Source organism: Pinus tabuliformis, chromosome 2_1 (genome assembly GCF_031772625.1).
Source record: "Pinus tabuliformis cultivar Carrire ecotype Pingquan chromosome 2_1, CPIR1, whole genome shotgun sequence".
Classification (NCBI taxonomy): Eukaryota; Viridiplantae; Streptophyta; class Pinopsida; order Pinales; family Pinaceae; genus Pinus; species Pinus tabuliformis.
In genome coordinates, this window is record NC_142299.1 from 582,572,834 (window position 1) to 582,586,132 (window position 13,299).

The 13,299-nt window shown below is 39.5% G+C and overlaps 2 protein-coding genes across 2 annotated transcripts in view; both read right to left on the bottom strand.

The window, feature by feature from the left end:
• The window catches only part of LOC149201805 (uncharacterized), a 31,533-nt gene extending 22,247 nt beyond the window's left edge, over positions 1–9,286 (bottom strand). Inside the window, exons 1-2 of the mRNA XM_089401370.1 lie at positions 9,150–9,286; positions 6,465–8,751 (exon numbers count right to left, since the gene is read on the bottom strand). Coding sequence (XP_089257496.1) covers positions 6,465–8,751; positions 9,150–9,286 — 2,424 coding nt within the window. The remainder of the gene's footprint in view (positions 1–6,464; positions 8,752–9,149) is intronic.
• Positions 9,287–11,008: 1,722 nt separating this feature from the next.
• On the bottom strand, positions 11,009–12,571 carry LOC149201806 (replication protein A 70 kDa DNA-binding subunit A-like). Its single transcript, XM_089401371.1, has 3 exons — positions 12,133–12,571; positions 11,459–12,036; positions 11,009–11,299 (listed from the first exon to the last, which is right to left on the bottom strand). The coding sequence occupies exons 1-3, from the start codon at positions 12,569–12,571 to the stop codon at positions 11,009–11,011; spliced, it is 1,308 nt and encodes a 435-aa protein (XP_089257497.1).
• Between the last annotated feature and the right edge of the window lie 728 nt (positions 12,572–13,299).

The window sequence follows — 13,299 nt, forward strand, 5'->3', positions numbered from 1 at the left end:
AAGATCATATTTTCTAGAAAGGATTTAGATTGGTCTGAATTGCATGGAAATAACATAGAGATTGATCATATTGCAAAAATCCCTTTACATAGAATTCCATACTTTATTAGAGGAGATTAAATGAACCCAAGTTCTCCATTTTCTTTCACCCATACACAAAACAAAGACCTGGGATCAAGGCCTATTGCTTCCTTGCGATATGAAGTGTAAGTTTTTTAGAGATGCATTGTTTATATGTTGGTATTAACAATCCTCAATAATTTTTCATATGTATTGACCTTTCAAACATTTTTATGAAACTATTCTTGTTCATATGGACCTGAGGACAGAAGAGGATAAAATTAAATGAAGCGAAGATCCTTGTTTGTGAAAAGGAGGGGTTGCCAATGCCATTTCATTGTAAAAGTTATGGTTCAAATCCCCAACATAATGATAATAACATATACTAGCAATTGTCCCAAAAGGTACAAAGAGAGGCCGATAGGATTAGTAAAAGGAAGAGAGTTCTATAGATAGTGAAGCATATAGAAAGTTGAGTAGTGAGGAAGGCAATAACCACGTTGAGCATCATGTACCAGTACATTTGATATTAAAAGAACAAAACCAAAACCAAACCATTCATATCAATATAGTAAGTGTAGAACACGTTCATACTTAAAGGTCAATAGATTCAAAAGATTATTGGCAACACGCTTTTTTTTTAAGTAAAAAGTAAATTACAACGTTGTACATGGTAAATGAAAAGTGGTGAAATTTGTGATTTGCAAATATTAAAACAAATCACTTACATTACTAGTTGACACTACAACTAAAACATTAACGTTATTAAAATTTTGAAACCGATTTTAAATTCATGTATTGTATTTTTCAAAGTATACCAACTTGTCTGCAATAATTATTAACATCACACCATAGAAGTATCTATAGACAGCAGTAACGCTTAGTCATGAAATTGCAAACAGAGATAAGCTCAGAACCGCCAATTACTACTCCAGAAATTGTAGATTCAAATTACCGTAAAAGCAATTAGGTCTTGTATTTGGGCTTACGAAATCAATTATGTAATCTGCGTATATCCTTTCAAAAGAGAAATATCGCCAACCAATGTTGCTTAAGGAAGGATAATCAGTTCTCTGACAAGGTCTTCACAACTGCTATTGCATCAATGTTAGTGTCAGAGGCAACAAAATTGTTCAGAGCAGAGTTGCCTTTTTCTTTCTTAAACCAAAACTAGGAAACTTTCGTATTAATCAAAAAGATGCTGTAGGAGAGCTAAACAACAGAAGTACATTGTTCTTTGAAATTCCAGATAAGCTAGGCATTCCAGCTCCATGTCTAAAATTCCCAGCTTACAAAAGACTACTAACAAAGATTTCCAACAGTTCACACAAGTATAAATCCTGTAATAGCTTCCTAGTATTAGTAAAACTTTGAAATACATTAGAAAAATAAAAGATGTTATAGCTGTCAGCTTCTCCCATTCCTTGGGTAGAGTGCACTGGTTCCAAATCTCCTATTTCCATGGCTTCAAGGAGCTGCCACACAGTGTCTTCTTCCCTGATTTCTCCAATCTCTGCAGAGTCCAAGTTTATGTGATTGGAAGCACCTGAAATATCATTCTGACTTTACTGTGTGCTTCTTAGGAAAGCACATTCCATTTCCAACTGCATCACCCTTTGATTCAAATGGGGCAGAATCCTCATAATAGTATCATTCTGTGAAGAAATTTGATGATCATGATTTGTGCACCTGAAAGTCTGGCTTTACCTTTTGATTATAAATATACAGGACAATCTCAGAATTGATGTGCTCAGACAAAGGAGAATAGGCCTGAAAATGCTGAAAGCCTGACCCAACTTATATGAAGGTTTGCCACTACAAATTGAAGTCTCCCAATGCAATAAATCAGAAAGAAAACCTGAAAATCCGGAGGAACTTGTAGTCAAAATGAGCCAGAGGTGAAATGTACAGAGGTAGCCAGAACTCTGAATAGAGCTTAAGATGAAAAGGACAGAATCCCACTTGAAACCAAAGCCTGGTTGCAGAGGATGACGAAGCAGAGTTTTTTTTGTTGATGAAGAAGGGGAAGGTAGATTATTCACTTTAGGGGGTATGTGATGACAAGTATGCAAAAGGGTAGAGGCTATAAAGAAGAGATTAAGGATTTTGAAGATGGAAGAGCAAGCATTGCCTGCCAACACTCTGATTGAAGCACTTGATGCTTTAGAAGGGCTCATAGAAGCAATATTGAAACAATGAACCCAAATGAGGTGTGAACTTTTACTTCCTTGAGGAGATTTAAAACCTAGATTTAGATTTCTGTTAAAAAAATTATCATCTTATCTACCGCACTTTGCATTTTTAGAATTCTGTTTCTATTGTGTGTGTGGACAGGAAGGATATCATCCAACATGAAGCAGGGGGAGTTTGTATTAGTGAAGTGCTTTGAGGAGGTAATCAACCACCTAAAGAAATAGATAGCATCCTGAGAATGATTGGCACAGGGAAGTGAAAATGAACCCCATCAGAATGCCAAAAAAACATCAAAACATGCAAGAACAAGCACATGTGGGTGAAGGAAGCAAACCCAAAACATTAAAAAAGATATGGCAAAGGTATGGGCAAGTATTGAGCATACATCCCAGATGGAGAAGAGATCCTGGATTTCGACAGCCTCCGAGAGACTAATGCATCTTTAAATGATGACTGAATGAAACCCTAGATACAGTCCAGCCAAGGCAGAACACAACTACATCTCTCAAGAATAGTAAAATGCTTTGCTCACATGCTCTAACAGCAGTTTATTGTATGCTTCCGACAGATGCTTGTGTGATTTGATGAAGACATAAATATTGCACATTCTTGATGAGAAAAGGAGGTTGCGGGGCCTTTGTTAATTGAAGAAGAGGGGAAAGATATATTTTTCGAAGGAAAGCTTGATATTTAAAGGATGCCTTACAGATACAGAAAAATTTGGCCATATGCTTCTTGAATATCACCACTATAAACAAATAATAATGTATATAAAGTTAGCAATTGTCTATGAAGGGATACGGTACACAAAAAATGACTTCAACTTCATAACATGTAGCAATTGAACCTTACAGGACCGTTGGGCTGGAATATAACCTTTATTAGCTCTTCAAGTGTACTAATTTCTGACATCTATTCTCTTCATCACTGCAGGTTACTGAGAGTGGAAGGCAGGAGTGCCATCTAGTTGCGACTGTTGGTAAATTTTCTGTCATCTGGAACTTCCGGCAAGTAAAAAACAGCGACATGTGTGTTACAAGGGCCAGAATGGTCTAAAAAGCTGCTATTGCTAGAAGATTGTTCCAAAAGATGAATCCAGTGTGGATAGCAAATTTATGCATGACAAATTTGCTATTACAAATTCTCCAGGAGCTCCACTTGTGGTTGCAACACCAAAGAAAGTGAGCTCTTTCAGCATAGCATCTTAACAATAACATCCATTTCACACTAATCATGGCGTTGAGCAATTAACTTAAGTGATGAACTATAAACAGTTGTACTGGCTTGTGCATATAACATTCCAGACCTTATTGGGGTGGAGTAAAATTAAATTCTTTATAGATTTATAATCTGTTGTATAGCTGAGTGATGAACAGGAGCTATTCTGCTTGTAAGTCTGTGTAACTAAGCAATTGAGAGTTTTAGAAAACAGAGTAATAGCAGTGTGCAACCCATTGTGTGTGTCTGGAGCAGCTTTGAAAGCTGAACATCCAAATGATATATAACTCAACTTTGTGAATGTGATGGAAGGGTAAAATGCTGACATGTTTTTGTTGTTTAATGTAGAAGGAATCTTGCCATCTGGGCTGTAGAGCCCAACCTGCTCTCTCGTATTGCAAAACACAGATCAGTTAACCAACAAAAAGCACAGAGCAGTGGACCATGTACTGGATTGCAGAAGATGACAGATGTGAGAAATCATTTAGTTTCTGTACAAAGTTTCTATAATCATTTTTGCAACTCATTGGGATACGTGGTTAAGTATGTGGACGAGCTGAAGACAAAAAGAACCATGTAAGTCATGATTTCATACAATATCTTTCAACTTGGATAAAAAAACCACAGAGAACTGTTCTATCAAGTACGCGAACTCCTGTTCTGGGGTATACTGTATTCAATGGAAAAACAAATCATCTCAACTACCTGCTTAACCATTTGGAGAACAGAAAATGCACCGTGTTGTGGATGCCTTAAATTTAGTAGACCTTGGCCATACTATGTTATGAAGTTCGGCTGTGCTGGCTATCAGATTATTTTAGGATTGTGATTTTGGGCATCAAGGTTTAGTTTATTTCTTATGACTGCTGATGACTGCTTATGACTGCTTTCAGATTAACATTTACGAATGCGGTCTTCATTGAGCTATTAAAATAATACAGTTAAGGAAGCAGCTGATGCAATTAAACCACGAGGAAATTTGATATGAAACCTTTCTCACTGATAAAGCTATAAGTCAAAAAAACTGTTCTCCAGGCACCAAAAACTTTCAGATGGCAACCAATGACACCATTTCATTTACCTTTCAAAAAGATGAACAAGACCTAAACTTATCCACATTATAAGCCAGCAGCTGTAATCTACAGTAAAGAATGTCAATTGAACAAACCTGTCCTCCAAAATGAAAATGATAGCACTTCTAATTTCCAAGGAGTAAAGGCCCAAGAGCCATATCTAGACAATATGAAACTAAAATAAATGAACTCACAATACTTGGCACTCTAACATGCATCACCAAGCATGTGAAGAGCCCAGAATAAAAGAAATAGTTCATTATAAAGAAAACACCTCTACTGTCAAGAACTATCCTCATCTACTATTTTAATTGCAAATATGAATATGAAATGCATGAGACATAAAATTCCCATAGATTCCAGGGATTTGTGGTGCTGGACGTGTGTTATTTCTGAAGGAAAACCATAGTTTCTGTTTCAAAGCTGCATTGGTAGAAGGTACGAACTACTGGGCAGAGTTGAGTGCATTTTCGATACTGGAAAATTTAACAATAAAGAAAGGTACTGGTCAAATCCAGATACTGGGAGATTCATAGCTAGGCATCAACTGGGTAAATGATAAAAAACAATATGCAGATTTTGACCCTATCAAAACTAATAGAAAGAATTAAAGAGCTGAATGAAAATTTCCCTAATAGGTTGTTGTAAACATCGACCTATCTAAAGTGAGAAACGTGTTTCTTAATAAAAAAAGTTGTTGGTTGAATCATAAAACCCAAAACAAAGAGCAGTGGACCACGTACTTGAATACTCTTTGTCCATACAACAGAGAACAGTTCTATTAAGATATAACTAAACATGCCAGATATAAGTAAAGATATATACAATGAAAGTATTCGTTGGCTTCTAAGCATATGTACAATAAAAGCATTATGTAGAGATGTAATTGAGAATGAGCCGCTAATCATATATGCATGATGGGCCATGGCATCGGCAACACCAGTTAGTGTTTATTGTGGTGCCATGTTGTGCGAGCTGTTCCTGCAGTTGATGTCGCATCTGCCTGTGTGCATCCCTTTCATGGATGTGAATTGTAATCTTAAGTAGTTTCCTTATATTCTTTAACAACGTAATTGCTGGGCGCAAACGGTAAAGTGGCATGGATTGTTGTGGCAGGATCCTTGTCTGCATATCTTGTAATGTAAGTTCTTGTTGCTGGATTTCTTCGCAACACTCGTACAACTGTCGTAGGTAGCATGTATTCATACCTGTTGGCATCCAAAAAGTAAACACTGTAACTGACAATGAATATGTTTGACGATTTTGTTTGAATATTCGAAATAAATTAAACGATTCCAAATGAGTATAAAATCATATGAAATTAAATGTAATAGCAAGAAATCTATGTGAAACTTCGTTATGTAGTGAGTGGTGTTTACCATGTGGGTAATTCTGGAAGGCAGGTTGTATGATTGGCTAAAGTGTATTATCCTGGATAGATTTTGATGCAAGGAATGATTCCTCTTGCTGTCTACGCTTAAGATATGGATTCTTGTGCAATTGTGCAATGCGGGAGAATGGGAATGCTGGATTGATGTGTATGTCCGCTAGCGACCGCACTCTTGAAATTGCAGTGAATGTTAGCCCTTGGCGTTCTCTGGTGCCGATGTCCACTGTTGCTTTGTCTAATGTCATTCCTTGTGACTTGTGTATCGTTAAAGCCCATGCCATTTGAAGTGGTATCTGACGGCGTGCACCCCTTGTGATGGGAGGAATGGGTACATATGTTGGGTGTGAAATGTCCCATGGTGTTCCTCTGTATTGTTGAAAGTCAACAACCACAAAGGATGGTAATGCTGGGGGCTTTGAGTCAGTTGAATAAAATATTGAGATGACCTTCCCAAGCGCACCATTGACAAGGCCTGCATGTACCCATAAGTTGCTGGTGAGCATAACTTTTTGTTCATTGCATAGGAGCACCTTTGCAGGTAGGTGCTCATCTTCTGTTGTAGTAGGAGTTTTCTGTCTTTGTTGTTCCGCAGAGGAAAGTGCTACTGGGATGTTCAATTGTTTGAGCATTTTCTTATTATGCAAGACAACTGCGTTGTTTGTTGCGAATAGGTGCATGGACTCGTCGAATGTGCATTTCTCTTCATGTGTAAGAGAGGAACTTGTTCTTGACATTAGATGTTGCCAATCTTCAAGTGTAGATATTCCATTCCTAAGATTTGAAAGTATTTGCCAGAAAGCAACCTGGGACGAGCTAGCTCCTTGTTGACGGAATACGGTTGAAAGTGTTATGAATATGTCGAAGCTGCGCCAAAGTGCAGTGCCACGCGATGTCCCAGCATATAAAGGAATGTCTTTTACAGGTGGTAGTTGGCCTAAATCTCCGACAAGGATAATTGAGCGATTACCAAATGGTGTATTCCGATGAAGAGGGAATGCCTCTCTTAGACGATCGTCAATGCGAGAAAGCATTTTTGGACCAATGAAGCTCATTTCGTCAATGAGGATGTATTCTACATGACGGAGTTGCTCTTGCAGGTGTAGGAGCGGCTGCCCTTCGAGAGGATGCATTGTCTGGATAGGGATATGAAGGGCAGAATGAATTGTGAGGGCATTTATGTTGAAAGCTGCAACACCGGTTGGTGCAAGTAACAACAAAGGGTTTTTGTTGGCTGGCGAGTTTTCGACAAATGCTTGGTGAAGGCATTTAATCAAATGGGATTTTCCTGTGCCAGCTGTTCCTTGTACGATGATCTTCCGTGGGGATTTTGGCGAAGGGGTTTTGAAGTGTGAAAAAACAGCGGTGAAAGCTATGCTTTGGGTGGGGGATAATGTATGCTCATGGGGAAGGTTGGAAAATGAATGATGTTGGTGTTGAATGGGTGAGCGGTTGAATTCAATGAAATTGATGGCAGTTTCTTGCAAAGGGGGAGGGACAGTATTTTGTGACCAATTGTGGTTGACATCGAAGTCGCGGTAGCCAATCATGTCGAGGTCATCAATTGCAATATTGTAACCTGGGTGTAGTTGAGAGAGGATTTGCCATTCATTCATCTGAATGGAATCAGGGGGGGTGTGTGGGGTAGGTTGATCTTCAGTAGGTGGGCTTTGTGGGTTTTCGGGTTCGCGATGGACATGCCATGCTGTATATGCACCCTTTTTTTGTTCCCAGTGTGCAATAATTTTTGCATCAGTTGTACCGATATCATCAGGGAGTGTTCGGAAGGGGAAATACAAGAGTAATTCACTCCAACAGAAGGTGGCATAAGAAGGATTAGTAGAGGAAGGAATGACATTGTAATGGGGCAAGACATGTACAATCATTGGGGGGAATATGTGTTTCCAGTGGTTTCTTCTCCGCTGGGCAGAATATGACCACGAGCGAGCAGCTTCAAGGAGGGGTAGTGCTTCTAGTGAGGCAGGCCTGTTCATATACGCAACGATAAAGTTGGGTGTCGAACCAGGATTTTCAGTATCTTGCGAAACACGTTTGAAAACAGCCCTGTTGACATTCAAAGAACGGAATGTACGGCTGCAAAGAGAGAGAGGTAGCTTTTGTAACATATGGCATATTTCTTGTGCACCAATGTCTCTATCTGCAATGGTTTCTGTAAGGAGTTTCCGGATGACACCACTAGTAGGTGCTTCTGGAAGGGCACTTTGTGATAGTCGCGATAGCATTTGACGGTAGCTCTCAGATCTTGTCTCTGCTTTTGTTGCATATTTTGAAATATATTTCAATACAGCATGGCGAGAAAGGACTGGTTGGCAATCAACATTTGCTCTCCAAATAGAGAGTAGATCAGCGTTGTGAATATTCAATCTTTCATCATTGCGAGCAGGGACATAGGTTTTATGACCCTTATCATCAATGAAAAGTGAAGAAGTGGACTTCAATTCCCACGGTACTCCATATCGGCAGCTAAGCACATTGTCTTTCTTACGCAGACAGGAAGATTCATGACACTTTGTATGACGTTGAACGCAGTTGACAAGCTCTGTGTAGTCTTCAAATTGATTGGATGCGAATATTGCTGTTGTGTCAAGGAGACACGGGTTATGAATTGTTGACTGGTGAAGCGGAATAGTTCGGTGTTCTGCCTGACGTGGATTCCAAGCAGTTACGTAGTGGTCGAAATATTTCTGTGCATTAGCAATTTCTAATGCATTGTCCCAATCAAGTGTGTCCATGTCTGGTGCATTTTGTAGCCAAAGGAAGCCATGAATGTGTGCGGATCCTCTATGTTGCCATTCGTATCTGAATATAACATGAAGGGTACATTCAGTTAATACATGTATATGCAATGTATAAAATTAATGTAGAGGGATATGGATATTAAATAATACCTGCACCAGTAGTCGGTTGCATGGAGGCCTTTTTGAAGGATTTCTTCAAGGAAAATTGTAAATCTACAATGCATATATTGGGCTGTTAGATGTGGGTTTTTAATTATGTTTTGGATTTTCCATTGGAAGGGGTTGACTGAAGTGGAATGAACACTTGTGGGCATGATCGTGTGCAAGTCATGCCATTTAGTATCAGCTGCACTGAGAGTGAAGAAGAATGTTGGGCTTCCTATTTGCGTGATCATGTCAGTCAGCTCAGATCGGCGTTTGTTCCAGAAAGACCGTGTTCCTCGTAGAGCTGACCCAAACCTCATTATTTGCTCTGGCAATCTTGAATCTGGAGAGTCATGAAGACACTGGCGTAGGTCTGACACCGTTGTTGGCAAGTTGTTCTCAATGTACTTCTTCACGAAAACACTGGCTGTTGCTTGGCTACGGTGGCGCATTAGAATGTTATAAAGATAGTAGCGGAATCTTGGGTGTTGGCCAAAGCGGTTATCATGGTAGTGAAGCAAGTGCAAAGCATATTCATGCATTTCAACTTTTGTAAGTCTTGGTTGCATGATCATTGCAATGCCTGTAGGGAAGAGTGTGGGGAATGCCATGGCAAGGAGGCCGATGGTGTTGTATTCATTTATAGCGGTTGGAGATATCGGAGGCCAATCGATAGAGCTTGTTGAACTTGAATGGGTCGAGTGCAAATAGTTACAAATGTGGTCACGCTCGGTACATGAATTTGGGAGGACTGGAATGAAAGAAGAGGGTTGGATTTCTAATGGAGGTAGCATGACATCATCAGGATTATAAGTGGAATCAGTAGTGGTTTGATGGGGTTCAAAAGAGGAGGTGGTTACATTGTGGAGAAGAGAAGAAATGTCTGTAGGGAGATCTGGCAGCGTAGAAATTGTAGATGAATTCAATTGAACATCACGGTAGTAAGGGTCATATTTTATTTTGTATTCAAGGGCTACAAGGACACATGATTTGCAAACGTAGAATTCGTAAGCCTTTTTAGATGGATTTTGCCTTTTCACAATGAGGATGTCTAAGTCAGAGAGCATCCGGGGTAAGTATTTGGCAATACTGGTGATATCTTGAGGGAAACTAATTGTATGGCCACTATATTTATATTGACCACCACGGGAATGAGTGACTTGTAGAATGGGGTTGACACGTGCGATGAGCATTTCTTCAACTTGGGTTAATTGGTGAAGGACACAGGGTTGTTCTCCAGGGTCCATGTTGTTTAGTTCAGAAAAACGATTGGTAGATTTAGATGATGCACAACGAAAACAAGAGAGTCTATTGTGGAAGAGCTTTGTTTTCATTCCTGGGTATGCTTCCTTGCATGTTGTGCAAACATGCAAGGTAGAAAGTCCATCAATCCTTTCTCGAAAGCGACGGTGTTCTTCGTTAAGGGGAGGGTTATATTCATTTGAGGTGGGAAGGGATGTAGAGGAAGTAGTAGGGTTGTTGTGCTGTTCATAAAGTAGTCGACGTCGTGCATTTATTTGATCCTTCTGTTGTGCATAAAGAATACGCCGCCGCTTGTTTTTGTCCGCAAGTTGATTGTTTGGTGGCATATCTAAACAAGTACAAGTAGTAGTTGTTAGTTTTCGTAAACAAGTAGTGCATGTTTGGTATCTCATTTTATTGTGTGCACATCCATTGTGAAATTGGAACATTATATTTTGAACTTAGATTTAAAATTTTTTAGTTCAACATCGGTGAAGATAGGTAGATTAGGTAGAAGGGAAAACATGCAATTAGGAATGATATGAAACCATATGTTATTTCAGTATCTATCATTGAGAGGAGAGAAACAAGATTAAAAATAATTTGTTCCCTTTTCTTAGAAAAATTTTTGTTTGACATGTTTGAGCGATAAAATGAATAGCTTAGCAAGCAAGGGATCAATGTGTAGCATGTAGACAACGAACGACAAAGATATGTAGTGACTCTTTACATCTGTTGATATTTATATTACGTAAAATGTAAATGGCAAACATACATATGTTGGAATGAATGGAAGAGAGTATTTGCACTGAAAACTACAGGTTTCATCATAATAACATGGGTGTGTAATTTACAAAGATGAGACAATTAGTTGTGTGGAAATGTTTGTTTATGTACAAACAGGCGTGGTAGATGACGCCCTAAGAAAAAGTTCACAGGCGGCGAACAATAGGTCGTTTTGAAGCGGACAGTGCTTGAATGTCAGTGAGCGGTTCCTTGCATGCAGAGGCATATTGAATTTCCTCTGAATTGATCAGTATTGGTTGCAAGTGTTGAACACCATTGAAGTAATCTGTTTTAATGGAAAGTGTTAGCTGGAAGTGGTGCCCTGAAATCCGGCCACAAATTTCCTGTAGATCAGTTGGTTCGATAGAAAGTAGGAACAGGTCTTTAGCTGTGATGCCCATGAGCTCGTTCCCTGCATCATTGAAAACTGTGACGTTCTGTAGATTCCCGGTGTGGTCATGTAGCTCAATTTTAAGTTTGTAACGGTAGTCACATTCTGGGAAGTCACCGTTACATTTTGTACAATGCCAAAGATTGTTAGAATGCTCCACAACCTTCTTCATGCATTGTTTTCCATTGAAATCTAGTGGACATGCTAGAAAGTAGAAGTCATCCATATGAAGAGCAGTAATTGTTGCTCGAACTGAAACCCAGATTGCTTTATCAGAGGGCTGCATGCCAGCAATCTCATGAAACGTCTTTCGTGGCAGGGCACGTTTTGAAGCAACACCATAGTTTCTACTCAAAGATGGAGAAGAAGAGCTATAGCCGGTTTCACGGAACCATGCATGTAGTTGCTGAGTTTCTTCAACCTGTGGATTTATTGTGAGAGTGCTCGTTGGTATCGTCCCTATTGTGGTGCCATTAAATTCAGACACGCGGCCTCCTTTGATTGCAAGAATTGGTGGGTTGTCGAAAGAGTAGAATTCAGAAAGATGTTGTCCGATATAGTCACAGTGTTCTCCCCATAATGTTACATCAATGCTAAAACCCGACCTGTCCTTTAGTATGAGTGTTTTCCTTAATGTCTCACTGCCATCTTTTCGTCGAATTGTTGATGCAGGTGATGTGGAAGTAACAACACCAATGACATCTACATTTGTATTTGGAGGTGCATTTTTTACGTCAGCAATATTCTTGAAGTGAAAGCTCTGGTAGGGAAACGTTGGATCATCTGTAGGACATGGATTGATAGTGGAAGCAGCAGACAAGTAAATCTCCCATTTGTTCTTGAGGTGGTTGTAGTTTGGATTTGCTTCTCTCACTGTGCCATTTGATACAATGTATAGTTGCCCAACCTGAATTAGATTGTAAAGAGATTCGGCCAGTTCAGCAAATGCAGAAAGGTGGATCTCTTCCTTATCACGGTTGATAAGGTCAAATCCGAAAACTTTTCCTGAGCCTCGCACATTGTTGTATGACTTCAATGATGTCTTCGCAGATGCTCTACCTTGGATAGACCAATACTTTCGGTAAGGGTTGAGTGCCGTGAATGGAATTGTTGTAGTTGTTGCCGTAGTTGGTGGGGTAACTGAAGAGGGCAAGGTATCTTTAGCTGACGAAGAGCTAAATTGGGCTGAACCCGCCTGTGCATGTTGCAGCGTCGATGTGTCCTTCATCAATGCTGCTGTGCGCTTCACAACTTCAAGCTCAACGACTCGGATGGACCTTATGTAAACAAGTAAGAAATGAATTAATAAAGATTCCATTTTCCTTCGTTTGATGCAAAAAACGGCTAGGCGGGAAAAAGTAAAAGAGGGTGATTTCAAATGGTGGGCCTTACGAGGAGTTTTGGAGCACTGTGCAAGCTGCTTTTTTGAGCAGAATTATTGATCCAATTTGGATGTCTCCAGAGACAACTTGTGGGCCATATGCGGATGGTAGCAAAGTCTTATGTTGATGTGCTCCATCAGATAGAGTAATGTGGAAGTGCGAGGATGTTGTTTTCAATGAGGTAACGGAACCTACATCGATTATTTGAAGTAGTGGTTGAATCTCGGTGCAACCATTCAGCAATAGAGGAATGGCATTCGGTGTCAAGGTTGTCTCCATAATAGAACAAGAGGTTTCTTTTTCCCGTGAGGGGAGTACCTGCAATTCATCAATTTCAGCACAATACAGAATTCTAGTCAAAGAAGATGTGACATGAATGGGGAATCTAATCTAAGAAGGTTAACTGTTGATGGTGAAACAATAATAAGGGCACAACCTACACGGGGAGGAGAATAACCTCTCATATTAACGACCGAAGGTAATCCACGTTAACAAAATGCTTGTTATTTGATTCAGGGAAAAGCTACATATTGTTGGAATTTAGAAGCACCTTAAGCGGCTCAAAAATGCTTATAGTCTTACAGTACCGGCAAAACATCAATGAAATAGGAAAATTTCTCAGCCAATCCTAATACTGATCCTACACATTAAGAGATGTTGTTCA